General features: G+C 43.5%; 1 protein-coding gene across 8 annotated transcripts in view; it reads right to left on the reverse strand.

Annotated features, from left to right (window-relative positions):
* Gpatch2 (G-patch domain containing 2) overlaps positions 1–27,144 on the reverse strand; it is a 174,500-nt gene that overhangs the window by 20,602 nt on the left and 126,754 nt on the right. For 4 of the 8 annotated variants that reach the window (XM_027418731.2, XM_027418732.2, XM_027418730.2 and 1 more), the window contains 2 exons: positions 17,633–17,721; positions 10,562–10,782 (listed from right to left, as the gene is read on the reverse strand). In XM_027418731.2, the coding sequence (XP_027274532.1) occupies positions 10,562–10,782; positions 17,633–17,721 (310 nt within the window). Of the gene's footprint in view, positions 1–7,444; positions 10,783–14,590; positions 14,776–17,632; positions 17,722–27,144 lie in introns of those variants that run through there. The other 4 variants (XM_027418733.2, XR_004770337.1, XM_027418729.1 and 1 more) reach the window with 3 other exon arrangements.

The raw sequence follows: 27,144 nt of genomic DNA on the forward strand, positions 1-27,144 counted from the left end.
TGTTCATGTCTTTATATTTTTCATGGGGTTGTTGAGCCCCTCTCTGTAGCCATTTTCAGAAAACTGCGTTACTCACTGCTCATGTGTTCCTTAGTCAGTACCCATAGCCTTTCGTTGTCTGTCCTAATTTTCTCTGAACTCATACCAGTTCTTCAGACTGTGTATAGCACAATGGCTGTGGTCCCAGACCCCAGCTCTTTAAAAGAAGAGCCACCCTTCTTCATTGTTCTGGGAAATCTTCTTGGGCTCCTGGCCAAGACCACACTGCCCAGTTAGTATTATTCTATTTCTGTGAACGTGAGTCCAGCATGTCCTGAGGTGTGTATGTTAGGGGCTACCATCAGATGCCCACTATTGAACCCTATCGGTTCTGAATTGATTTGAACTGCAAGTGAGTTGGCCTGGAATTCTGGCATACTATAATGTATTTTGAATGTAATGGTAGACACAAGTTACAGGGCAAAATAGTATCAAAAGGAATTAAACATTTAAAAACCTTTGATACTATACACTATATATAGGCAGATTATAATATTAGTTCACATAACAAGCTTTTCTTTAGTATTCATTTGAATTGCTGATAAGTGGCCTGTAAACAATATAACATTATATATCCTTAAGTATTACACAAGTTGGACTTTCTGATCATTTAGGAATGAGACTTTTTCTAATTCCATTGCACTAAGGAAGTGCTATCTAGTCTTTACAAACAGGGACTAGGGAGAGGGGATAACACTTGCCCGTGGAGTTCATTGGAAAATGATGCATGCAATCCCAGCACAGAGGCAGTTCTAACGGTGTCAATTCTTTCTTGTCTAGCTTCTTCATTTGTAAATCTTGAGAGGGAGACCAGAAGTCACATGAGTTTCCTGAACTGGTGTGGAGAAGACCAGATCTGAATGAACTCAGGCCATCCAACCCCTGGCCACAGCCCCTCTGTAACTTGCTGACCTACTCTGTGCTGTCTGGCCTCTGTGCTTTGGTTGCTTTCTCCTTATGGAAGGAGCACCAGGCCTCCTATTTGATAGGTTGGAAGCAATGAAGAGGGGATGTGAGGAGATCGATCCCAAGTCCGTAAGGCTAAGATTTCTTTATTCAGAGAAACACCAGCCAAGCGCAAGCCAGAGCGTGCCCAGCGCTCTCAGGCTAGCGTGGCCAGAGAGAAGGGCTATCCACGTGTCCACTGTCCCTTAAGAATCCTTCCCGCGTCACCTTTAGACCTCCCCTGACCACGCCCTCACGGACGTGTCCTGGCACATCTGTCCGGGCTACTAGGAGGCGGGGCTACAGTGTCTCCCTACAGGGATGTATGAACATCAACAATGAAGCTGTTAAGCAGGGACTCTGACATATGACAGTACCCTCCTCCTCCCACAAACAACAGTGGGTTTACTTGCTTGACTTCGATAATTCAGAAGTCACAGGAAGATTGAAGGGCATGGGTTCAAATGGCCTTTTATAGCTTTGCTATTCTCCATTTTATTCTGTAAAATGGTTCAGTGAAAAATGCCACATATCATACACCCATGAATATAGTTAAAAAGTACAGCAGCGCTCTGATTACTTCCCAACTTAAGAGTCTTCCCTTAAAATAATGGGCCTTCTGTAGATGGGAATGGCAGGGTTAATTTAGATAAGAGTCGGGCTCGTTTAAAAAAAAAATAAAAAGGAAATATGAGGCCGAGTCCTTTAACATGCTCTTTTGCCACAAGATAGAACTTTATTAAAGCAGTAGAAGGTATAACCATGCCTTTAAAACTGTACATTCTTAGCTGACTGCACAATCACAGGGAATCCAATAGGTCAAGTAGAGTGGTACTTTTCAGTGTTTTATAATGCATTTAAATATTATCCAACATCCAGCAGAGAATTAGTATTATATGAATGTAACAGGAAGCCTCTTAATTTAGCCTGTGCAAAAAAGGGACATTTATTATAAGATAAAAGGGAGCCTTATGGGACCAAGAGTAAGTCCTCGGGAAAGAATTATAACCATGGTAGAATGCTCAGGAGTCCCATATTAGCCAGACAGGCTATTTTACCTTCTTTCTGTTCACATAAAAACTAAAAATGGGACAATTGACTGTTATTATGACTTCAAATTTGTTTTATCCGAATCATTGATGGATATTTAATAAATACTGGTCTGGGTACTTCAGCTTTTATGCACCCCACCCCCGTTAAGTATCTAATGATCTGTAAATAAGCAGTTGAGAGAGGACTATCTAAAGGAATCCCTCCTGTGCTCCTTCACAAGACCACAGATCTCGGGCGATTCGAGGGATTCACCCTCCCGTTTATGTGTTTCACGAGGAGCTTAGACCTACACGCTAAGTGTCCTGTCCAATTCGTAGAGTGGGTCCCAAGGAAGAGAGGCCACATTGCTCTGAAGGTCTCTGGGGCCACAGGAAGTCGCTCTCCTCTGTCCTCCCCAGTCCCCACTCATGCCTTTGATACACCTATCTACTCTTTCCTTCTCCACAATGGCTCTTCCATTCACGGCAGCAGTCACAAGAAGACTGGATGAACCCTCTTGGCCTCACTTCTTCAGTAGACAGTTGAGGGCTGGTAAAGCTGAGATAGTTTCTCAGGAAAAGCGTGGGTCAGGTGATCCAGCAGGTTCCACTAGAAAAGCCAATGTGTGGACATGGGTAGAAGTTTGCTGACACCACACCCAGTTCCTTCAGGAAAGCCTCAGCTGGATCCTGACTCTAAGGTGTCTCTTTAGAAGAGAGTTTGAAAACATCAATTTTTAAAAAGTGCCCTCTTGGTGATTCTTACGTCCCAGTCTGGCAGGCACTGTTTTAGAATATACCCTCAAAAACACCGTATAAAAGGCAGAATTTCAGGCTGAGGAAATGATAGACAGTTTTCTGAGTCCTGAGACAGATGTGTTCCCTACCAGGTCTGGTGCAGGCTCTGTATTTCACACTCCTAGGCCTTTGGGAGTAGCAGCAGAGGTCAAGCAAGCCACAGTGAGTCAGAGGCCATGGCAGGCATGCTGGTGTCCCCAAGAGCTACAGCCAGCCAGTAAGAAGTTTTTCTTTGGCTGTTAGTGACTGAGTTGTTTTTACTGTTTACATATTTCCAATTCAATGCATTTTTTAGAGATTTGTTTTTATCTATAGGTAGGCATGTGTCTGTGTATATGTATGTGACCCTGTATTTGGATGCCATCAAAGGCCACAGATGTCAAGTGCCCTGGAGCTGGAGCTACAGGCCTTTGTGAGCCATCTGACAGGGTTGCTGGGAACCAAACCTGGGTCCCCTGCAAGAACAGTAAGCTCTCCTAAATACTGACCTACCTCTCCAGCTCTGAATGTAGGTTTGCAAACCTAACCTCACCTAGAGTCATAAACACTAATTACTAAAGGCATTACTCCTGCTGCCATGGAATTAGAAAATGTATTTCATGTGACTGTTGGCTGGAGAGTGGAAAATGGGTTAGCCCTTCTGGCTAACCTTTCCCTCAACTTTTTAGACAAGCGAGCACAAGCAGGAAGAACTCACCACCTCTTGAGCAGAGCAAAAGGTACCTTGGTTGCAAGGACCTACTGTGTGCCAGAAGTGCAGCTTCACTTAGTCCTTACGACCTTACAAGGTAGTCACTGCTATGCCCGAATTCAGCAAAGGACCTGAAAACAGCAAGATTCGACCCCACTGGCAGTATCAGGGATGGGCACTGTGACCAGCAGGGAGTAACTGACTGTACTGCCTGTGCCCTCTGCATCAGTCAGCACGTAGAGCAGCAGCCCCAAGTAAACCTGTGCCATTCTTTAAGGGGCTGCTCTGGTCCCGTCTCACCATGCAGTCTGCCCTGACACTCCTCCCTTCTAAAAATATTGTTTCAGGGTTCAAAACTTACAATACTTTGACCACTTTGTAGCTGGAAAGCATGTTGCCATGAGTAGAGGAGGGTGACTTTCCTGATTCTTTCTCTCTGTCTCTCTGTAAAATTAAGTAAGGTATATCTCAACACTGAAGGGGTTGTCTGATATTCAATGAAATACAGAGCATACGACTTTGATGTTTAAGTTTGGACATGTGCCAAGCTAAGGACACATGGTAGAGACATTTCATGTCCATCAAGTACTCATTTGCTTTCCTACTGTGTGGTGATTCTCTGTGAGTCAGTGGGCCCAAGTGGCCAATGGAACAAACAGAAGTGGCATGTGCCCCTCCTCAGCTGAGGAAGGTTAAGGCTGGCGAATCTCCTTCCTTTCTCTGCCACACCCTTGCTGGGAGCCAGTAGCTTTCTATATAAACTCAACTGCTGAGTGGGCATGAGGCTCCTCTGGCTGTGCCCTTCCTAAGCAAGAGGTCAATACACAGCAAATTCAGTACAAGTGGCCCTGGGATGCTGTTTTTCCTCGTCAGCACACTCAACCTCACAGCCCTTTACGCTGACTGGCCAGGGAAGGGCTGGTTACAAATATGTGATGCCACTGGGGAGTGATTAAAAACAACTGGTTATTTTTCAAGATGGTACTTCGCTCAAGTCTTCTGGCTTCCCAAGGAGCCCTTAGGAGAGACGGGTCCTCAGAGCAAGATGGAGCTCCAAGAATTCTCATTCTTCTGATAATGTAATCTCAGTGCACTCCGGTGTTGTCAAGACCTCCTATCTGTGAAAATGCTTATGGCACCTCCCCGGGTGGAAGAACAAATGAAGAAAAAGACTATTTGTTTGATATAGTCAGGTTCTCTGGAATTTAATCCTATATCCTCTTCATGGCTGAGCTAGCCATTCAAAATTAAAATGAACCTTTCATCCATGTGTATCATAAATGGGCATTTATCAGGATTATATGATTTTTGCAACCCATCTGAATACGTAACCAGAATTTGTTTTCCTTCCGTTTCACTATGTAATTACCATGCAACAATAACAAAAGTGACATGTTTGAAGAACAGATAAAATGCTGTAAATTGGTCAGTAATGGTGATATTTCCTCATCTTCTGGAAAATCCATTTATTCTCTCTCAACAAATCAAGGCATTGTCAGCCCATACTCATCTTCTGGCCAGAGGGGCTCCACCAATTTCTGGATGTGAGCAAGTCCTGGAATGCAGATGAGGCCAACTAACGAAGGCTTTCAGAACAGGCTGCTGGTCTTTGCGTGCCTCAATTTCTAAATCATCCGTAATGGGGCCAAGACCTCCCAAGCACTAAAAAGAGCGAGCTGACATGCTGGACAAACTGTTAATTTTTTCCTGAAGAAGCTGCTATATTGCACATCTGTCACTGTGGCGCAGACAATTACTCACTGAGTCGGGGAGGGAAAATCTGCCGCTTGTTTCTTAGCTGAGTTGTTAAGGGGCCTCATGGAGAAACACAATGGCCCGAGAGTCGGAACACACTGGCTTCCAGTGTGCTTGGCAATTGTCTCTCAGTCTGGGGACTGTCCTGTGATATTATATCAGGTGGAAGAGGCCAGGATGTGTTTTCAAAGTAGGAAAGGCATTAGATATAATTGGTATAGAAAGACGTGAGTCCAGAATCAAGGCTCTGGGACTACAAACTGATGTATCTGAGAGTTAGGAGTGCTGTGGCTTTGCATTTTACACTTCCCACCTTTAAGGTGTGCTCCCGAGTGCTTCACACACACCCAAGAGCTTCTTGTAGGGACAGCACACCTCTATTGGTTCTGCAATGAACCACGGCCACCAATGCAGAATGCCAGAGGACCAATTTGCCACTTAGTGGAAACCTGCTCTATTCGCTTTCCACTTTCTTCTAGGTTCCTTTGTCCATCCCAACTGTGCAGCTCTGCTATAGGAACAAGTTCACTTCCATTAGAGATTTCAGAACTGTCCAGTTCTGAAAAGTGTACCGTCACTTAGTTTTTTTTTCCCTATATTTCCTAAAGAATGATGCTTAAAGAAGAAATATTTCTTAGATTTGTTTTTTAATTATTATTATTATTATTTTGAGACAGTATTTTCTATAGCCGGGAGCTGGCTTCAAACTTACTCTGTGGCTGAGGCTGGCCTTGAACTTCTGATTGTCCTGGTTGCCATGACTTCCCATGTGCCACACTCGGCCATCAGAAATTTAGAAGTAACATGTGCAAACAGACTGAGGATAACTTGGAGGTTTCTATTTGGGATCATGTTTACATAACCTTTGGGCTGCAAAGTCAAGTATCATGCGCACCACTAAAGTGTGCGTTTTATTTATTTATTTCCGTTTTTTCGAGACAGGGTTTCTCTGTTTCTTTGGAGGCTGTCCTGGAACTAGCTCTTGTAGACCAGGCTGGTCTTGAACTCACAGAGATCTTCCTGCCTCTGCCTCCCGAGTGCTGGGATTAAAGGCGTGCACCACCAAAGCCCAGTTAAGTGTGTGATTTATTTGGAAAGGTCACACCACAGTGGGGGAGCCAGAGACTCACAAAGATACCATTCAGTTGTTGCCTGATCTGTCCTCAAAACCGAAGGCATCAACAGCTGGGACTGTGGTGATGCAGCAGTGAGGACTGCAAACCTGAGGGTGACTTAAACCATATGTCAACTCAAATTCAGGTGACAAAGCTGATGTACAAATAAGACTCACTGTGACAAGAATAGGTCATAACTCTGGCAGGGAGACTCGCCAGACACAAGTCCCAAGTGTCAGGGTGCAAAGTAAGGAGCCCTTCCTAGCTGTGGATGGACTCAGCAGGGGCCTTCATTGTCCACTTCTTGCTGACTTTGTATTACTGTAAGCCTGTTACATAGATGAGTGCTTAGTACCTGTTGAACTGAAAACCAACCAACCAAACAACAAACAAACAAACGCTTACTGTAACAACCCTACTCACTTTTATGGAAGAAAGATTCTATTCCCACAAAAAGCGAAGTGCTTTTTCTAGCAAAAGAACTCAACAGTTTGATGGGTATTACAAAATATTTCAAGTGTCTCAGGAGGTCATGAGAGAAAGTGAGCCAAGCTGCCCTGGCCACAAGATCCCAGCTGGAAAGAGAACTGAAGGTTGGTTCATCCCAGTTTCAGAGGAAACAGAAACACGGACATGTGCAAGGACAGCTCAAGTCAGTTATGAATAAATTTGTGAGTCAGATACGTTGCCAATTTTTTCTTTAAAACATTTTTGAGACACTGAAAATTCCCAGAGCTTAAAAGCAATGAACATGTTAACTATTACAGTTAACCGTTACATGTTAACTGTATGTTTCTACAGTGGGTCAAATGCAGAACCTCCAGCAGACTATGTAAGTACTCCAGCATTGAACATGATACCTCCAATGTATCTTAATGGTATTTCCATCCCTCGTTTGCATGACTTTGAGGTATGGAGAGAAGGTCCTGAGATGTGTCCTAGTGAGAATGCACTCGTCTGGTGTGCAAAAGGCCTGAGGTTCAATACTGACGACCGTGGAAAAACAAACAAAAGGAAATTAAAAGAAACAGGATGTGAAGAAGAAAATATACAGACAACAGCATGAGAAATAATGTCCTCAACACTGTGCTTTATTATTTTGGTTCTTTGTTGAACTAATAAATAGTTTTCTACAAAAAAACCCAAAGTATTAATTACTTGCTAACAACTTCATTTTACAGTACCAATGTAGATCATCTCTCTTTCTGAAAGACAAAATACAAGTTAAAATGGTTTTAAAAGTATTTCAACAATTCCTCTCTTATGAGACATCTGCTCAAAATGAATACCAATTTGAAATGTTAAACATGAAGGGCAGAAAGTGTCAATCGCCTGTACACAGCACACAGATGTGTGCTGCAATCACACCTGTGTGTACACATGCCTATTGAACCCTGCCGTCTTAACTTCTGTCTGCTTGATCACTATAGCCAGGATTCCCAAACCACTGTGTTCAAACATGGAGCCCAATTTATGGGCAAGCTGCACTTAGCAATGGATTTCCACTGATACTTACTTTTGAGACAGGGTCTCACTATGTAGTCCTGTCTGTTCTGGAACTCACTATGGTGGACTAGGTTGGTCTTGAATGCCTGGCAATCCTCTTCCTGCCTTAAATCTCCCAATGCCTGGGGATACAGGTGGGTGTTACCATCACTGGCCACTAGTAAAGTCACTACTTCATTTAAAAACAAAAGGGTGTGATTTGAGGGGAATATAGCCTTATATATTTCCTTAGGAAAGGGAAAGGGAGGCAATGACCGTGGTCCACATCCCACTGACCTCAAGTTCACACAATGCAGAGTCACACTCAAGTGGCCATGCTCCGAGTCTTCTTTGGCTACTGTAGTGAGTGGATGGATACGGGAGAGACCTTAACTGGTCAATTTGCAGAGCAGCATGGTGGCTTCATGAGGAAGCAGAGGAAATCTCAGTACTACTTAAAGGAGATATAAATGATACATCTGAAATCACAAGCCCCTTTGATGATATTGGCTTTATGAGCCCATCTGAATTTACTAATTGCTATTAAATACAAACCAATGGGATTCTCGTCCTGAGCAGACATCTGATTTACATTAAAGTCTCTTGTTTCAATGGTGTTGACTTCTCAGCTATGGTTATGCATAACAGAGCATCACATCGTGTTGGTATTTGTGAGGACTTAGATGCTGAAGGGGTACCTGTGGGCATTTGGGGTGGTGTGGGGGCAGTCCCCTCTAAAGTAAGTACTGATCATTTACTCCAAGCAAATAAACACCAGTAGAATGTAAACTGTTCTCAGTCACCTGTGAGTCAACAAGTTCCTAGTGTGAAAAGTAGAACTTTGGTGTCACAGCAGCTCAGTGAGCAGCTTCCTGAGCTGCAGCAGCAGACTGCCTGGAGGTCAACACGGAGCGCACTCAGACAGACATGGAGGCCCTGCCGGCTGCATGTGGGCTGCCCATGGATCTTGGACAGCAAGGAAAGTGGAAACAGTAGCCACTTCCTCCGGAGCTTCGAACCATGTGTGCAATGGCCTCACTGTTTCTCACTGGCTCCAAACTGAGCCTTCAAAAGTCCCAGGGCTTTTAAAGACCTTCAAGAAGTGAAATTCAAACAAAGCAAAGCCAACAGCTTTGGAATAGACCCTTGAGTATAGTATACTGTTATAATCTCTTCAACTTGTCTCCTACATGAATACAATTTGCATTCAGGAAGACAACGGTTTAAAAACGGTGGATTTCTCATGACGAAACTGCACAAGTAGCAGTGCTTTACCCAACACAAGTGCTCCACCAGAGCTCACACAGCTGTCTACCGACTTGTTCTAGCCAGCCCACTCTTCACCACAGTACTGCCAGCAAAGGCAGTTCCTAGAAGAAATGCAGATGTTTACCCAACTATGGAGGCTGCATTTTCATTAGGGGAACACGGAGGAAAGGCCTGTTACCCGTCAAAATCTTTTCTACTGCCTTAAAAAACATTTAAAAAAACTTTTTTCAATTCACAAAATTGAAGTCTGTACTGCTTTTGTTCAAGGATAGACTTATGTGGGTTATCTCAGCCTTTACTGAACCAATTGAGAGCATTGTAAGTAATAATAATTAGTAGTGTTTTTAATGAAGAGCATAACAAGTCAGTGTTTCCTGAACAAAGAACAACTTAGAGTTCCTGACATTATGAAGTGAATGACTCAGAAACACCTCAGAAATGGAATGGGATGAACATACTGCTTTGCTTTATTGTACAGGAAGTGTTTTAATCTGACAATGACAGGTCCTCTAGGTTTCTCCTGTTCCCCAGGGAGCAGGTTAGGTCATTGCCAGACATCTTGGTTATTGAGGAAGCTACTAAAATCTTCAAATAAACTGACTCAAGAGTCTAATAATTTACTTCAGTGACTAAAACCTTAAATCATCTTTCTTCATCTTGGAGCTGATTCTTAAAAAATACTAGCCTTTGGGAAGAGGTAGACATCTGGAGGGCAGGGTATACAGTTCAGTCAGCACGAATTTAAAAAATACAGTTTTCTTTCAGTAATCATCTTAGGTTCTAAATGAGGTAAAGTTTATAAACTACACTGGAGTAATGCTGAGGGCACTCTGGTGATGACAATGAGCGTAACTGTGATCAAATGTCCGAGGGAAATACTGCTTACTGTTGGCTACTGAATTCACACTAAACTACTGAAAGAATTAATTATTGGGCACTATTACTGCGAATCCTTATGAGAGGCAAAGTCAAGGAATTCGAGCTTACTAAGCCTTTCCCAGATGTGCGTAGGACTGCCTGGACGGTGAGGGGAGGATGTGGGAGGGAGGCAGACAGAACTACCTAGTGTAGGCATCAGGACAAACTCCATCCTTTCGGGCTTGGTTTGTCTGGGTATCACACACATGCACTGATCGAGCAAGGCAGCAGAAAGAACCCACGTCTAGGATCAAAATAAATAAGAGACCAACTGTTCTTCAGGCCTAGGAACTGCTGGAAATTCTGAGGAAACATAAAGGCTCGTCGAGGGTTGTTCTTCAGCACCATGAGTTGTGATGGAATCCCATTTCTATCACTGTGGTGGGGCACTATGCAGCCTGGAAGCTAACTGGAGGCAACAGAGAGCTCAGCTTCCAAACAGAAAGCTCTGTGATCGTTTTAGAACAACGGGGCATGGGAACAGAAACTGCATGTTCTCTTCCTTGTTTTTCTGCTCAGGAAGGCTTTCCTGACGTGGGGGCAGAGCTGGTGGGGGTGCTTTTTGGTAGAGGAAATCCAAGTCCTAACCCCTTCGGCCTCTGCACGGCTTGGACAGGCTCAGCGATCCCTCTGCCGTCTCGCCCAAGGCCCGACCCAGGTGTCCAGCCCATACTCTGAAGCATGCGGTTCCCGATGTTGCTCTCTAGGATCGGCTGGGCATTTTCACCCACAATTCCTGAAATGAGAACATGACAGCCGCAGGTGAAGATCTACCCTGGGCTGAGAAACTCCAGCCCTAGGGCCTCTGTGTCCTCACCCACCACACAGGCATCCCCCCGTGTCTGCTGCCTTTCTCACACAGGGCCACACAGCCAGATGGGCTCTACAACTGGGGGGTTTTTCACGGCTACCTATTCTGCAGTATCTTCCATTTGCCCTGTACCCTGAATATAATATAATCAAACCATAACTGGTTGCACCCTGCATTTCTAAGAATTTAATTATGCGTGTGTGACTTATACATGTATAGGGAAATGCTAGTGTCAGAGGCCAGAGGCTGACATCCATGGTCTTCACTTGCCTTTCTGAGACAGTGTCTTTCACTGCCTGCAGCTTGGTGATTGTGTAGACCCAAAGCCAGGGAGCTCGTGCAGGACTCTGCCTGTCTCCAGCACTGGGGTTACCTGCCCATGTTGCAGCACACAGCTTTAACATGGGCCCCATGCTTATGTCCTCAAGCCGGGAGTTTCGTCTGATTACCCCCTTCTCCTTCGTTACCATCCAGGCTACCACAGCCCTTAACTCTATGCCCAACCTTCTTCTTACAGGTCCATGTTTTAATGGCTAGAGAAACAGGAAAAGAACCCTGAAGATCTGTTCATGATGGCCCTCCCTGAGACTGGAGGGACGATCTCTCTCTTCACAGACCCTCAGGATGTCTGTGGTGGCCCAGCTCAGTCCCCGAGTCTGGGGTGTCCCTGTTATAAACAGAGGGTGAAATGGACGGCTGGCCCTCTTCAATGGCTCTCGAGAGAACAGCACAGCTAACCGTCCGCCCACACACCAGTCTTCCACCACCCCTGATGTGTTTCCTCCCTGACTGAAGGTGATGACAGCAATGTCTCAGGCTTACATCCTTCGACCTCCATAATTTAGGACCCTGTCCTCAAAGGCAAACAAGGCACAGGGGGTCCTCAAGCATCAACACTGACAGTAACAGATACCCAGGGGCTCCAGACAGCAGCACTGGCCTGGTTCTGCTGTGGATGGTTACACGGAAGAAACTGGTTACTGCGCTTTAAACTGTGGGCATGCATTTTCATGTGTTCTTTGTAATTCAGGGTGGGCAACAAGTATCAGTGTAGAGCCAAGGAGCTCCCTTATCTGGTATTCAGAGGAACAGGATGTGGGTTGATCTCCCAGCCTTGAAGAACCAGGCTGTGCTGCAGATGCGCCTTAGAAACTGACCCTCTGCTATTTACTGCAGAGCAAACACCAGCTGAGCAGTAAGCTGTTTATCCACACTTTCTATACCCTCCATCTTCAGTGCTGTAGGGCAAGAGTAACAGCCTACGCCATTTGAGAAATTCCTTACATTCAATAGGGCCTAGTTTATTATAATAATCAGTGATTGTATGAATCATTAGCTAACTGAAACAGGCCAAAGGGCCAGAGACCTCAGTGGTAGAATGCTTGGCAAATGTGAGCAGGGCCCTGGGTTCAATGCTCACGTCTGTAGGAAACACGCACCTTAGCATGTGACAGGAAAGGCTGCTGTGACCCGCAGACTGAAGGGGAGCAGCTGGGGTCTAAGCCAGCTCCCTGGCTAACTTGTCTCCTGCCTCAATCAGTACACAAAGACTAGCATGCCTGAGACTGTGAGAAAGAAAGGGTGGGCAAAATGGAAAGGAGACCCTTGAGCTTAAAAAAAATATATAAAGAAAAACATATAGCAAAAAAAAAAAAAAAAAAAAAAAAAAAAAAAAACAACCAGCAATGGGGTGGTCACCCGAGCCTACGGAGCTCCAGAGCAAGTGCCAGGTGAACACTGTGCTCATAGGTGAACACCATGCAAGTAAGTACACCTGCTTAGCCCCAGCTTTTCAGTGAGTGCAACAAGTTAATTTAATTCTGTGCATAAGCTCAACTCAGGTTGGAGGTCTGACACTGCCCTTGGCAACACATCTGGTCACACAGATTTTTTGGAACAGAAGACTGCAGAAATTCAGCTTTAATTGAAAAAGGAAAAAAAGAAAAAAAAATGAGGTCCATTTAAAGCATGTCTGGAAATTGCTTCATGATGGTCAGACCGAGTCCTAAGTGAAGCAGTGAAAACGGCACACGACGGTGATGCTGGCGCAGAGCTGTGGAGGCCTGCGGTGGTTGCTCCACTTCTAAAGTTACATGTTTATACAATGTCAAAGAACTCCTTCTTTCTCACTCTTTAGGGTGCTGTTTAATTTTTTCTACCTCATAAAAACAGAGTCAAATAAGCGATGTCTTGTATTTGGAAGGAAAAATAAAGGACACTGATCTCCAAATGTGCTGCATTCCCACATAGGACCAGCGGGGAAAGACAAAAGTGCAAGACCTCACTGCTCTCTCACTCTTGTCCCGTGAGAGGAAAACCTGGAAGTCAGCACTTAGACTTAGTACAGCCCACCCCACAGCCATGACTTCCTTTTCTCTGGATCCCAGCACTGCTATATCTTTTAGGTCCTTTTCTAGACCTATGTGGGGCTGTGGCTAACTTATTCCTGCCCCAGGTTCCTAGCCTGTCTGCTGGGTTCCCCAAGTCTACTGAAGCAGAGTGTGTTCTCTCCGCTCAGACCTTGCAGAGAGCAGAGCCTGGTGGAGGGCAATTCACTTGTGTAATTGGCTCAAGAGATGAAAATCTTGCACCAGCCTCTCTTATCCACTAATCTATCCAGCTGACTGCAAGCCTAATTGGCAGCTTGTTGAGTAATTTGGCTCCTAAAGTGTTGTATTGATGTTGGATCAACATCCAGTGGGAAGGGAGGTGACAGGCTGCTTCCCATATGACAGCAAGCATGGGCCTGTCCTGTCCCTGTCCTGAATTCAGAAGGCGGTTACAAGTTCTCCCTCCTTTCCAGTCCTTTTCCTGGCCAGGAGAGGGTCAGGGCTATTACTAGCTATGTCATCAAAACTGTGAGCTGTAATTATGTTCTTCTCAGTATCTACTTTAGGGACAAGAAGTGAGAATATGCTAGTTGTTACTACTGTTAGTCAAATGCTTCAGTCCTTTGACCTGTAACACTACACATACATTATATGTAAATAAAAGTATAAACATCAATCTAATTGCATGCTTAACTATATATATATATATATATGTATATATATATTAGTTATATATAAATACAAATATATTTATATTTATATTCAAGAGTGCCAGTTAACTCCAGTGCTTCACGGGACAGAGACTGGAGGGTCAGTCACTAGGGCTTGCCTAGCACGAGCCTCACTACAGGTTCATGGGAATAGATAGAGCGACAGAGTGGGACACGGAATGCCTCCTGGTCTATGTGCAGAGGCACCATATGCAGATTAACTCTCTCTATATAGTTAATATATATATATATATATATATATATATTAATTGCTTTTTGTTTTATTTTATTCTGAGGTGCTAGGGATGGAATCCAGGGCTTGGTAGTGTTTGTACACACTCACCCACTGAGTGTGTTATCCAGTCTTGCACTTATGTTTTAAACAATGAAAATAATTTAAATTTAAGTGAAAATATAATGTAAAACCAGTTTCTTTTCTTAAATGATGAAACCCTAAATGAAAGACATATAGTCTTTTACTGTGTTTGGAGGAGTGCTCTTTGTAATAGAGGTTTAGGTTATAGCAAACCAAACAGACCAGGCAGCAATAACTGCAAACAGCACTACACTTAGAGCGAACGATACCTAAGTGTAGTTGGAACCATATCTCAACAAAAGTATTTAATACTTTTGCATCAAAGCCTTAATAAGCTAGGACTTCTACCAAGAGCGAAGACCAAGCCGCCACTGCTGGCCGCCTGTAAGAAGGGCTACAATATTCCTCCTCTGCTCACTGCTTTCCCTCCCTCACCTTTACAGACGACATTTTGCAGACTATAAAGTGCACTCTGCTGGCAAGCCTCTTGCTTCAGTACTCCTCAATTTCACAATAGTAAGTCTGCATCCTCTGCTGGAGACACACTGGCTTTGGTATGTGACTTTGAAGGAGGCAGAGTACAAGCCATACATTAAAAAAGTCAATATCTAACCATATCAATATTCATTTTACACTGTCAATACTGAATACAAAGGTGAAAGAGCAGTAAATAAGCGAAAGCACTGAAATAAATTTGGTGTTCCTGTCACAATTAATAAATGTGCAACCAATACCACAGCTGGTTGGTGCAGCCTTCTAAAGAGACTGAACTCTGCTCGGCACAATTGCTGAGAGGACGGGGATTTTCTCTACTTCAGCCTCATCACTATCAGATCTGGTTCAGAGTGTCTTACAGACATTACCATTTATCATGAATATATTATACAACTGTTCATGCTGAGAGTCATCAACTTACACATATCCAGTGTGGGACTGCAAATGAAAAAGTTCCTAATTATTCATTTCCAGCAAGCTTTTGCTAAGTCCTTTCTAGATCTGCGATTTGTTTTCATAATAAATTACAGAGAAATCAGAGAGAATTGCAAGCAATATCCACCTGTCCATCTCTTGATTCTTGCTGTTTCATATGAGGAGTTTTCTTTTGAATTTTCTTCATTTACCGTCAACGCTGACTAAAAGTAACACGAGAGTGAATGTCAGGGAAGTGTCTGAGGGAAGGCCTGCAACGACCTGTGATGACAGCAGGAACGCACGTGTGTGTGTGTGTGTGTGTGTGTGTGTGTGTGTGTGTGTGTGTGTGTGCATCTGCACATAGGCCAGGAGGCATTCCGTGTCACTCTTTACCTTATTCCCATGAACCTCGTGCTAGGCAAGCCCTAGTGACTGACCCTCCGGTCTCTGTCCCCTGCAGCCCTGGCACTGCTGGATGGTTCTAGCTTTTTGGGTGGCTGCTGGGTGTCTGAGCTCAGGCCCTGGTATAGGCACAGCAAGTGCTCTTACCTACGGAGCCATTTCTCCAGCCTCAAGAATACTTTCTCAAGAGGAACTTTACAGGCCAGTAGAGTCTGGGGAATTTATGGATGCTACAGAGTCTGAATTCTTTGACAAAATCTATTCCAGAACTTGCAAACACCAATATTCACGGATGAGGCACTATCCAATGGCTAACTTCCTTGTCCGGGTATTTCTGCAATTGTTTTTCTGACTGCATCGGGATAAGCGCCTTCACTCAGGTCTGGGCCATTAGTGTTAGAAGGTCTTCTCTTAAGTCTAAGGACTTGCCTCAAACACCCACATTTCTTCCTCTCTGAAAGGAGCTGCTGTACACAGGTTTGAAAAATACACTTAAAATGAGTGACACACATTTTTAACAACCAACCAATCAAAAACCAAAACAGTAACAATGATAAAAACTCACCACATTAAATGCCTATGAACTTTTTTCCATAAGCGAAAATCTAGTAGTAAATGAAAACCTCAAATCTTCAAAGATCTCAACAGATTTGAAATATGGTATCTGGGATAGACTGGCACAGGCTTAGCACAGGCTTATGGACAAAGGGCTGTTTTAGGCTACAGTTAAGGTTTGCATCTAAATTCTTCATAAATGGTTTCCTTGATGCCCTGATCTCTAAGGATTCAAAGTCTCCTGCACAAAGAACCATGTGACCGCTTCTTCAAGCACCTGCTGTCCCTACTTCACATACGTGCTAAGTGTCAGTGCTCTGTTACTGTGGCCACATGGTACCATCAGTAATATTCCCAGGACATGTCCTTCTGTGGCTTTTGCCACTGAGGCCAGAATTCACTGGGAACAGGGATGGTGAGGAATCCTGTCTCAGCCTTCAGAGACTGGAAGAGCTTATCACATCTATTTGACCTGACATGTGGCTTAATTTCCTTATGGACATATATTATATATTACAAGTATTTCATGAATATTCTACATTTCTCTGCAGTAGTAGCTGATGCATCTTCTACAAATTTCAGACACATAACTGGGTTCAAGTCAGTAGAGAGGGCTCTTTTTTCATTCATTAATATTGTAGGTTAATTGTACAAGTTTTGCTAGGATATCTTTATTTTTGCATATGATGTATTTTGGTGGGATCTGCTCTCCTAATGCTCCTTCCTCCTCATCATCCCCTGGTTCTTTCTTCTTCTGGGACACAATACTTTTGATAACTAGATGGCATTTGTGACACATGGTCTATTTGGCTTTGTCTCTGATCTTTGCCAGGGATACCCCAGACATCATCTCTTAATGTACAAAAGGGACACACGTTTTTTACAACATCCCACAAGTTCACTTACATTGTATGCTGTGTTCTAACTAGAGCATGGCTGCTGAGCTCACATGTACACCACTCAACTGTACCAACACCATGTACCACATTCACGCCTCGCTTCTGTCTACAAGGGCAGGAAGGTTATTTCAGAAAGGAAGAGATGGGTAGCAAGTAAAAGGGAGGAACAAGAGCAAAAGGAGGTCTTCATATATCCTCAGAATATGTACACTCTGGATGCTCAGGGCATTGCCATGGAAAAGCAGACCTTAGCAGTTGGTCAGTGACTATCCTATACAGACCACTCAGGTCGAGTAATCAAATGGTTTTAGGTAGTGAGGTATTCGCCATTTCATCTGCTTATTCCCTGTTTTCCCTGCAAGTCTGAAAATTTCTTCAGGCCAGCCAAAGACACAGCATTGGAGGTTTCTGTATCTTTGCTGTGTCCCACCCATTTTGATGTGTGCACAGCAGTGTCTCATTGATTAGCTACTTACAAGGTCCACACAAAGAAGGGACTATATACATTCTAACGTAAAGGCAAATGATCTATCTGCATTACTGCTTCTTGCAACCAGGCCTCTCTTGCAGGGAGAGAGATTACCAATCGCTTTTATTCCTGGTGATTTATGTGGCCTGCATTTGTGCTCCACTCCACCCATTTTGTTTTACCTGCTGCTGTGGGTCCAGGCAAAGGCGCAGCTTTCCTTCTCCTTTTGATGTCTCCTGTGCACAAGGATCCTAAATGCATGCTTGTTTGCCTACAAGTAATTATCAGAAGAAATAAAAACTATTAACAAAGGAGGGGGAAAATGACACTCAAACACACAGCTTGTAAAATCTGAGCCTAAATCAAAACATTCTCACCAAAGATGGAGCTGCACAGTAAAACCACCAATCTTGTTTATATCGAAACATAATTACGTTTGTTGACAAGCGTTCAGCAGCTAAATGCACCATCATAAATTGTTACTGGGATGAATAATATAAAAGGAATGCTTTTTAATTTTCAAAACTGGCAATCTTTCTGGCTCAACATAAAATCAAGCACTGTTGCTTCTGACAGGAAAATAGCGAAGATTAATTATCTAAAGAGATCACAGTATTGTTGCTAGGTTATCAATTGGTTGCTAATGCTTTACTGTCAGGACAACATTTATTACAGGAAAAGTATGATCAATTTCTTTTCGGATATTATGCAGCAGTGAATTCTTTTAAAACATTTTAAATAGATGGAAGGAAATGGTGATGCTGTCCTTATAATTCATACAATTAGAAATGTTTAATTATTTACTAGTCAGGAGACAACAATTTGAATGCATGAATGCCTGTCTGCTGCTCCCAACAGTCTAACTTGATCTCAGGCTACGTGTAAAGACAAGACATACAAGAACTCAGGGTGAGCCTTGTTAGTTTTGGAACCAGTTACAATTATCCAACTCTGTTTAACTTTAGTCTTCTAGAATAAAAAAGTTTTTAAAAAATAATGGCTCAATTAGAAGCCAAAAGGGCTAATGCAAAGAAAGAAAGGATTTAAAAGTCTTCAGACTTTGTAAGCCAAAGACGGTTTCTGCACTCATTTCCAGGACCACAACCCTTGATGTGAGGTTAGGATAGGGACTGAAGACCACAGAGCAGAAAGAAATGAAATGTATTTATTAAATCACATACTCGTTTACAAAGAGGCTTCTAGTAGTTTCATGAGGTATGAAACAATCCAAATTGAAAACAACCAGACATATCAGAAATGAAAAGGGAACAAAAGTGATATAATTAAAACAGTGGTACATACTTATACTATATACACATATATTTAGGTTTAAATATAATGGAATACCATTGCTGAGCAAACTGTGTACATCTGAACAAACTGTTTCAAACATAGGTACAGCCATGAGGAGGGAGGTAAGTCATACAGTTGGCAGAAATAGACAAATAGCATGAAATCTGCTACATCGCTGAGCAAGAAAAAGGCATCTACTGGTTTTCCTTTTGTACTGACTGCACAGTGTTTCTTTGTTATAGAATAAATCTCTATTTAAAAAAACTAGTTCAGTCAGTTAATTTTTGCTTTGCTCTCAAGTGGTTATTGTCATACAAAACTGTAATGTATTTATTAGATTGAAGAGGGAAATCTTGCCTTATGATTTCAAGAAAATAAATGGTTATGATAACACTTATTTTTAAAATCAGATAAAATTTTAATCATTGTAAGGAAACCACAGAGAACCATTATTTTTGTACAAAATTAGTTCAGCAAACATTTAGCAGTGCGCACTATGCACCTAGCACATGCTTTCACACAGGTGGTGAAAATGCAGAGAGCAGGGAAGAAGAAATGAGGACAGGACGGGAAGGGGCATTTAGTTCTTACTACAAAGTAATGACGAGTGGTCACGAAGGCGGCAGGGACAGCTCTATCAAATACTAGAGGGGACTGCATCATCTAGTCTGCGCTAACCATGCTAAGCATTTGAATGAAACACACACAAACCCTTCATGGGGTTTTCTTTAATGGAAAAGCTATACTTGTGGAGTCTACTCTTTGAATTCTAATTCTACCAGGATAATGCTACAACTCTCAAATGTACAGAGAGAAGCAACAAGAAACAGTTCCTGTCTACAGAAAGGTGAAGTAACGGTCTTGAAGTCCAAGTGGCTGACTGTGGGAAAGCCCGTTTCAAGTGCACTTGCAAATCAGAGGTCTTCCTTATCCCTCATGCAACCGTGCTTCTCTGGCTTTTCCTCTGAAAGTGCAGTAATGGCCACTTTATCCCTGTTAGTGAAGTCAATAAACTCCAAAACTTCCATTTTATATTCTCATAACAATCATGAATTTAATTTTTGGCATGTGTGTCCATGGGTACACATGCATGAATGTGCACACGTGTATTGGCCAGAAGTCTACCTCAGAGGAAGTTCCTCAGGAGAGTGACCACCTTCTCATTTGTTGCTGGCCTGGACTCACTGACTGAGCTAGACTGGCTGGCCAGGGCCCGGGGGAGCGGCCTGTCGCAGCTTCTGTAGCACTAGGATCTCAGGCACAAGCCACCATGTCCTGCTGTTACGCCTGGGTGATGAAGCTCAGGCCCTTCCTTACACCCACACACTAAAATCATTTTATCAACTGAGCTCTTTCCTAGGCCCGCTTTCACATACTTTCGTCCACTTTAAAAGCTCTCTTTCCCAAAGCCTAGGATCAGGGTTACCTTCTCCATGGTGTACACCAGACAACTCAGCTATGGCACAGGAATGCCAGGGTGTTTACTTGTGAGTACTGGGAATCTGCCTTCCTCTTCTGTCTGGGCACAGCGGTCACAGACCTGGGATATCGTGCCCGACTTCTTATGTGGGTGTCTGGAATATTAGCTCATTTCCTCAGCCATGTACAGCAAACACTCTACCCATCTACCCTAACTTATACCCAACACGGTTCTTGCAATAGGTGGTCATAGCCCTAGCATTTAAATGCATGAAAAGTACTCCCACGTCCATTTTGTCTTTAAAACTTCATTTCTCAAATTCAAAATTTATTAGCAAGGATTGTGGGAGACAGACTTCAAGAACACCACCCTCTTCTAAAACGCTTGTGAATCTTTACAGAGCAAACAGGACCATCTTCATCCACCTCTCCTGCCCAACCAGGACAGGCACCCAAAGGGGAAATGACCATGCATGGAGGCTACAGTCAGAGGCAATGGACTCGAGACCTAAGATCTGAAGGAAGAAGCCCGTGGACTCGGGAAAGCTCGTCAGAACATGAGTGCCCTGCATGTGGGGAGACTTGGGGGGCTGATCAGAGCACAGGCTGCCCCCTCTCACCCCATTTCAGACATGGAGAGTGGGGCAGCTACAAACAGCTAGGTCTGCTAACACAGCAGCTATGATTCTAAGATCAACGAATGTCACAAAGGCAGTCTGTGTCTTCAGACTACTTACTTGGCCGGCCATCTGTCTTTGCAAAACACCACACTGAGCTTGACTGTTTAGGAGCGGGGGTTGGTATGGGACACTGGGGTGTATTAGGAACAATACAATATCCCATGGACACATCTAAAGTTTTCATGATTATCTTAAGACCCTTTTGTAAGGCCCTGTCGAAAAATGGACAATGAGTAGATCAGTGTATCTGTGTCAGCTACAGAAGAGAGGGAGGAGACCAAGAGCGGATGACTCTATGCTGCAGTCTAGACTCTCCTGTCATCTCTGTGGAAAGGATAAAGAGAGAACTCTGCTTGGATTGATCTCTCTGTTGAGGATGACTGGAAAGGAGGTTTCCCATGAGGTGTTTTATTAAACAGAAGAAAGCCAGAACCCAGAAGCCTTTTAGTTTTGTTTTGTGGCTTAAGCAGACTGTGCCTGACTAATCCCCATTGTTTATTGCAAGCAAGCCTTTCAGATGGTTTGACAGTAGGAAATGGGACATCTTATCATCTGGAGGAAAGAAAGAATAATCAAACAAAACGACGACAAAGCCCACGGAGAAGCACCTTGCCGGAGAGCGTGGCTTTGACAGGGGCTGACAGCACCGAGGCAGGCCACGTCAAACACAATAACAGTAAAGGCAAGACAACGGGAGCTTGTCTCTTCACGGCAAGCGTTTAGAGTCTTTTCAGAGCATCAGGCCTTTCGAAAGCTGCCCCCTGGATACAATGTGTTCCCAAGCAGCCCGGGACAAGCTGCAGAGAGAGACAAGCAGATGTGACCATGGCCCTGGCATTTGGCAAGAACGCTCACTGTCATCTGGGACAATATCCGCCTGGACAGGGCATCAGCTGCACAGAAGTGAGGCGGGTCTGTGGTGTCACTGGAGGAGAGCCTGGGTGGCAGAGGGATGGACAGCACTGGGAAATGCAGCCCTGTGTGACCCTCCCTCTCCAGACTCAGACGTCCACCCCCCCTTACCCAGTGTCAATATGTCTCCACAGATTAAACTGAACAGACAGGGGTAGGCTCGAGCTCTGCTCCTTCTGGACCCCAATGCACACCAACTATGAGGAACTTTCAAGCAATCTGTTTTAATAGGACGAGGACTTAAATACTTGTTTTTCAGTGTTTTCTTTTGAAGTCCCTTTGTCTGTCCATACTGCCCTTCCCCCCACCCCACCCCCACCCCCGTTCTCCAAGAGAGATAGCCCTGTTCTCCAAGGCCTCCTTTGGCATTTTCTTGCATGATTGGGCTGGGACACACTGGCTTCAGACTGAGCTCAGCTTTGGTTTTATGCCTTGTCCAGTAACTGTGCCCACTCAGAGGAGCCACAGTAATGTCACTGTCTAAAGTTATTTTGCTGAGTAAGATGGCAAAAAGCAAGGACAACTTGGCAGCCCCTTCCATCTTTATACTGACATAGCTACTGAGAAATAGGACAGATGTCTGAAACTACTGACATATGGACACAGGTATCTACTTTGGAGTATGTTTGTGCTACCACATGGTACTGAACTTAGCTGAACCTTATTTAGGTTGCTTACTAGTGAAAGTCTATGAGAATCAACGGACTTGCCACCTCTCTCTGCAGAAACAATTGCTCATCTCTCTGAAAAAAAAAAAAATCAAAACATTGTGTCTTCTCCCATAAGCTACCATGACCACAGCATGGACAAGTGTTCTGCATAGACTATATGCCATAAAAGGGGGTGGGGCACATCTGATTTACTGAAGGCTATTTCCCTCAGCAAGTGTATCCTTGTCAATGTTATATGCTTATAAAATGGTTATTGAATGAAATTTAACCAGGCTTGCCCAGAGCTTACAAGAGTTTTGTCTTTTAAACAATCTTTACTTTTACTGGTTCCAATTTCACTAATATGTGTGTGCTTACTTGTGGAAAGAAAACGCTAAGTTTCTTTGGTGAGTGTCATAGGCTATGAGATATGATGCCTGTGTGCTCACTTACTCTCTGGTGTTGCCATTCTGCAGAATCTTGCATCTCAGTGTAGGCTTTGTAGTCCCTCCTCTTCTACAGAAATTCTTATCCAAATAGCTCTGGGAAAGTAAATATGGCCAGGAGGCAGAATAGGGTAGCATTCCTAATTCAATGCAATCCAAACATATGGAAAGCTAGAGCATGTCACTTCATACTTGGGACTACTTTTGACATTGAAATATTTGAACCAAATTTCCTTTATAACTTTTCCAATTCAGGTCTATTACTCATTGTGTTAAAAGATTTATTTTCAAAGCTCATGAAGAAAAACACCATGCTATGAGAACCATTTTCAAATATAAACTATTGTTTCTTTTCCCCTTTATAGACTTTTGGCAGACATACAGTTTTTTTTTTCTTTTTTTGTTTTTTAAATCTGGGAAATTAAATTTGAGATGACCAGCTGTTCAATGAGTTGTGATTTCAAATGTTAGCACATTTTTGGACTCAAATAAGGCAATTTTATTAGTGTTTAAGATGTCAAAGTAGAAGGCTAATAAGCAGGTCACCCTCCACCACCTGCCCCCCCATTTCCTGGCCACATATCATGGAGGGGGCTGCACTCAGGGCTCGTACATTGTAAACACATGTCTACCATAGAGATAAGCTCCAGCTCAAGAGAACATCACAGGGATTAGAAATAAGATTTGGGAAACAACATCAATACATTATCTACCACTGAGTTATGAAAATTATTCAACACTTTTTGCTTTTTCTTCATATGTAAGGGGGATAATCAGGAGATCTGCTGCATAGGGTAAATTTTAAAACAAGGAGAATTAAATATATTAAATATATCATTGCACTCAATCTTTCAGCTTTTGTGAGAAGTTGGGTGTGGTGGATTACACCTATACGCCCAGCATTCCGGAGGCTGAGGACACTGGGACTCCGTCTGGGTTACACAGGAAGACCCCTTCTCAGTTCTGCATTCACTCCTCCATCCCTCCCCACCCCCCTAGCCTGAGAGGCAGCTCGGACAGTGGTTAGGAGTGCAAGCCTAAGAAGACAGGCTTAATTCTTGCTTCTTTGTCTACTGGGGTCTGCATAATAGTTTGGAAATATGCTCTACCCAGCCACAGTTCTAAGAGCTCAGAATTTCTATTGTCTTTTAGATATTAGCTGATTACAGTGGGATGTTGGGATGTCAGGCCTTGGTGGGGAATGGCTCCTATTATGTATAACAAAAGACTTGGGCCAGGGCAAGTCTACACCCACCCAGAGGGCTAGTGAGACAAGATGGTGTGGTGCGCCTGAGGGCTGGAGTACAGGCTACTTAGGAATGTCTCTAGGATTAAAGGAAATATTTCCTATCAGCCCTCTATACATGATAATAGATGTCTTCTACCATTACCCTACTTTTGGATGGTTACTTAAAATGATGGAACAATAAACCAGGGCCTTCAGTATGAAGGAGAGCCCTCCAGTTATGACCAGATGTCTCGGTCTCGTCCTTAGCGTAGTTGGGTAGTTAGCCTATCCCCCGTCTACACTCCTCCACTCAGGGTCGGGCCCAGGGTTGTCACGCTGGTTCAGATTACAGCCCCAAAGACATCAGTTGGGAATAGATGGCCCCTGCAGCGTGGGACTAATACAGACCTGACCACGCATTTGTCACCTTGGACAATGCTCAGGAAAATGCAGAGGAAAATAAAAGGCAAGTGTCACAAAGCTCGTGTGAGGATCAAGTCAGTGAGCCTCTGGGTATGCACTCAGTAAGGCCCTGTGATGAGACTCTGCACGAGACAAAGAGAACTGCTCTAGGCTCTGCCATACTTTTAGTTACATAAAATACAAGGAACTCAAGGATACACAGGAGAGCAAGGACTGGCTTTATGTATCAACAAAGTAAAGATACATTAAAATTGAGTATTTGGAGGCTGGAGAGATGGCTCAGTAGTTAGAAGCACGTGCCGCTCTTGCAGAGGTTCCCGGCACCCACATCAGGCAGCTCACAGCCACTTGCCACTGCAGCCCCAGTGAATGTGGCACCTCTGGTTTCCAGGGGCATCTGCACTCATACACATAGCACCCCGGCCCCCACCCACAAGCACGTATTAAAAAAATACACAAATATTAGCAAATAAAACGGGATGCTTGGAAGAGGCCCAAGAAAGGCTGAGGAGTTATGATCATAGCGGAGAGCGGGCAGCACGAGGCAGAACAGTTACCAGAGAGAACAAGCTGTCTTCAGAGTTCCAAAAGTATGCCAGACAAAGAGTAAGAACAGTGGAGGCACTAGGAAGGCAGGGATGGGCATCTGTCCACTTGTCTGAACAAGAGATGGAGGACAAAACCAAAATGAGAATACATTTAAACCAAACCTAATCAAAATGTGTGTGTGTGTGTGCGTGTGCGTGTGTGTGTGTAAATTCAGGGAGAAATGGGAGCTGAATTTTTTTTTTTGAAAAATACTTCTTATAAATATTTGATTGTGGAACCTTAAGATATTTTATGCTATAAGACAAAATAGTAATTAAAATAAAGATATCACTGAAAAAAATGAAACTACTGGGACTATAGACTCAAATATTTACTAGTAGAAAATACTTGTACTTACTTTCAACATAGAAAAATGTATATTCCCAGTAAAATATTTTCTATGTGCAAAATAAACAGGAAAAGGGAAAAAGCTATTTTAATATTGGTATTATCATCTAAAATAAGAATTCCCATGCCCTTGAGATGGAACACCTTTAATGTCATTCAAAAACAGACACATTAGGACAGATGAAGGAAAGCCCCGATGATGTTCTGAATCTGAGCTAGCACTATCATTACAGATCACACTTTCTACTGGGAACACAGGAAGAAGAGATCCTAATTTGTTTCCTCCAGAGGATCCAGAAACAAAACAGTGCCCTGACAATCTAAATTGTTTCCACTTGAGACAAGCAAAGCTACCATTAAACCAACACTCTGGAGTGAACAGAAACATTTGCCCCAGGTGGGACACTGTAGCAATACCTGATTAGGATAACACCTGATGAACAGAAACACACCATCTGTGTCTAAACCGATACACTCAGCCCTGCAAACTGAAGCTAAAGGCCAGACAAGTATTCATGAGGCTTTCTCTGCATCATCTTTACCACACAGTATTCAAGTGATCGGAGAGGAGAAATTCTTCACAGAAGCAATCCTACATGGAAAAAACCCAAACGAGAGAACTATTTTATCACCATGTTGTCAGTCTTCATCAAGTATGTGGCCCCGATCACCACAGCCAACACAGCACACAAAGAGCCGAAGCAATGACAATGTATACGTGTCCCTTTCTGAACAGAATGGCACAAAAGAGGAACCTGAGGGCATTTAGCTCACTCCATCTAAAATGCCAATTACAAGAGCACAAGGTGAGAACAGCACAGAGTGACACAGGAAAAGCCCTGTGTCACAGGTGGGGCTATCACACTGAGTGACACAGGAAAAGCCCTGTGTCACAGGTGGGGCTATCACACTGAGTGACACAGGAAAAGCCCTGTGTCACAGGTAGGGGCTATCACACTGAGTGACACAGGAAAAGCCCTGTGTCACAGGTGGTGCTATTCAAGGACAGTCAACTTGACTCCCCCTTTGTCTTGTGCATTCAGATTTCCCAAATTCATGCCAAAAGGCAGGAAACACAAATCACTGATCTCTTTCCAAAACCTTCTAGGTTTTGGGTCCAATTTGACATCTTCAACAACAACAACAACAACAAACCAAAGAAAAAGGACACATATGGAAGGAGAATGAATAATTATAAGGAATTAAAGACATTAAAGAATGAAATCACCAAGGAACTGTGTGACCAGGATGTATATTCATGCATGTTAATTACCGTTACTGTGACTTTGTCAAATAATCTGATCAGGAAATGGACTAAGGAACTGAACACCAAGTTAGTACAAATGGCCAACACATGAAAACACATTTTAACATCTTTAGCCATCAGAAAAAATGTAAATCAAAACGTCACAGAAATTCCAGCTTACTCCAGTCAGAGCGGCTGTGAGGAAGAAAACAAGCACTAATGCAGGAAAGGAAGGCTGAGTGAGAGGAGAAAGAGCCCTAACACAGTGTTGGTGGGAATGTAAGTTAGTACGGCCACTATGGGAATCATTCTGGAGGTGCCTCAAAAAACTAAAACCAGATGAACCCAGCTGTTCCACTTCTGGGTACACACACAAGAAATCCCAGCCAGCACACCACGGGATCCATGCACTCCTGAGCTTACTGCAGCATCACCCACAAAAGCCAAATGATGGCATCAGC

The sequence above is a fragment of the Cricetulus griseus genome, chromosome 5, assembly GCF_003668045.3.
Source record: "Cricetulus griseus strain 17A/GY chromosome 5, alternate assembly CriGri-PICRH-1.0, whole genome shotgun sequence".
NCBI classification, from domain to species: domain Eukaryota; kingdom Metazoa; phylum Chordata; class Mammalia; order Rodentia; family Cricetidae; genus Cricetulus; species Cricetulus griseus.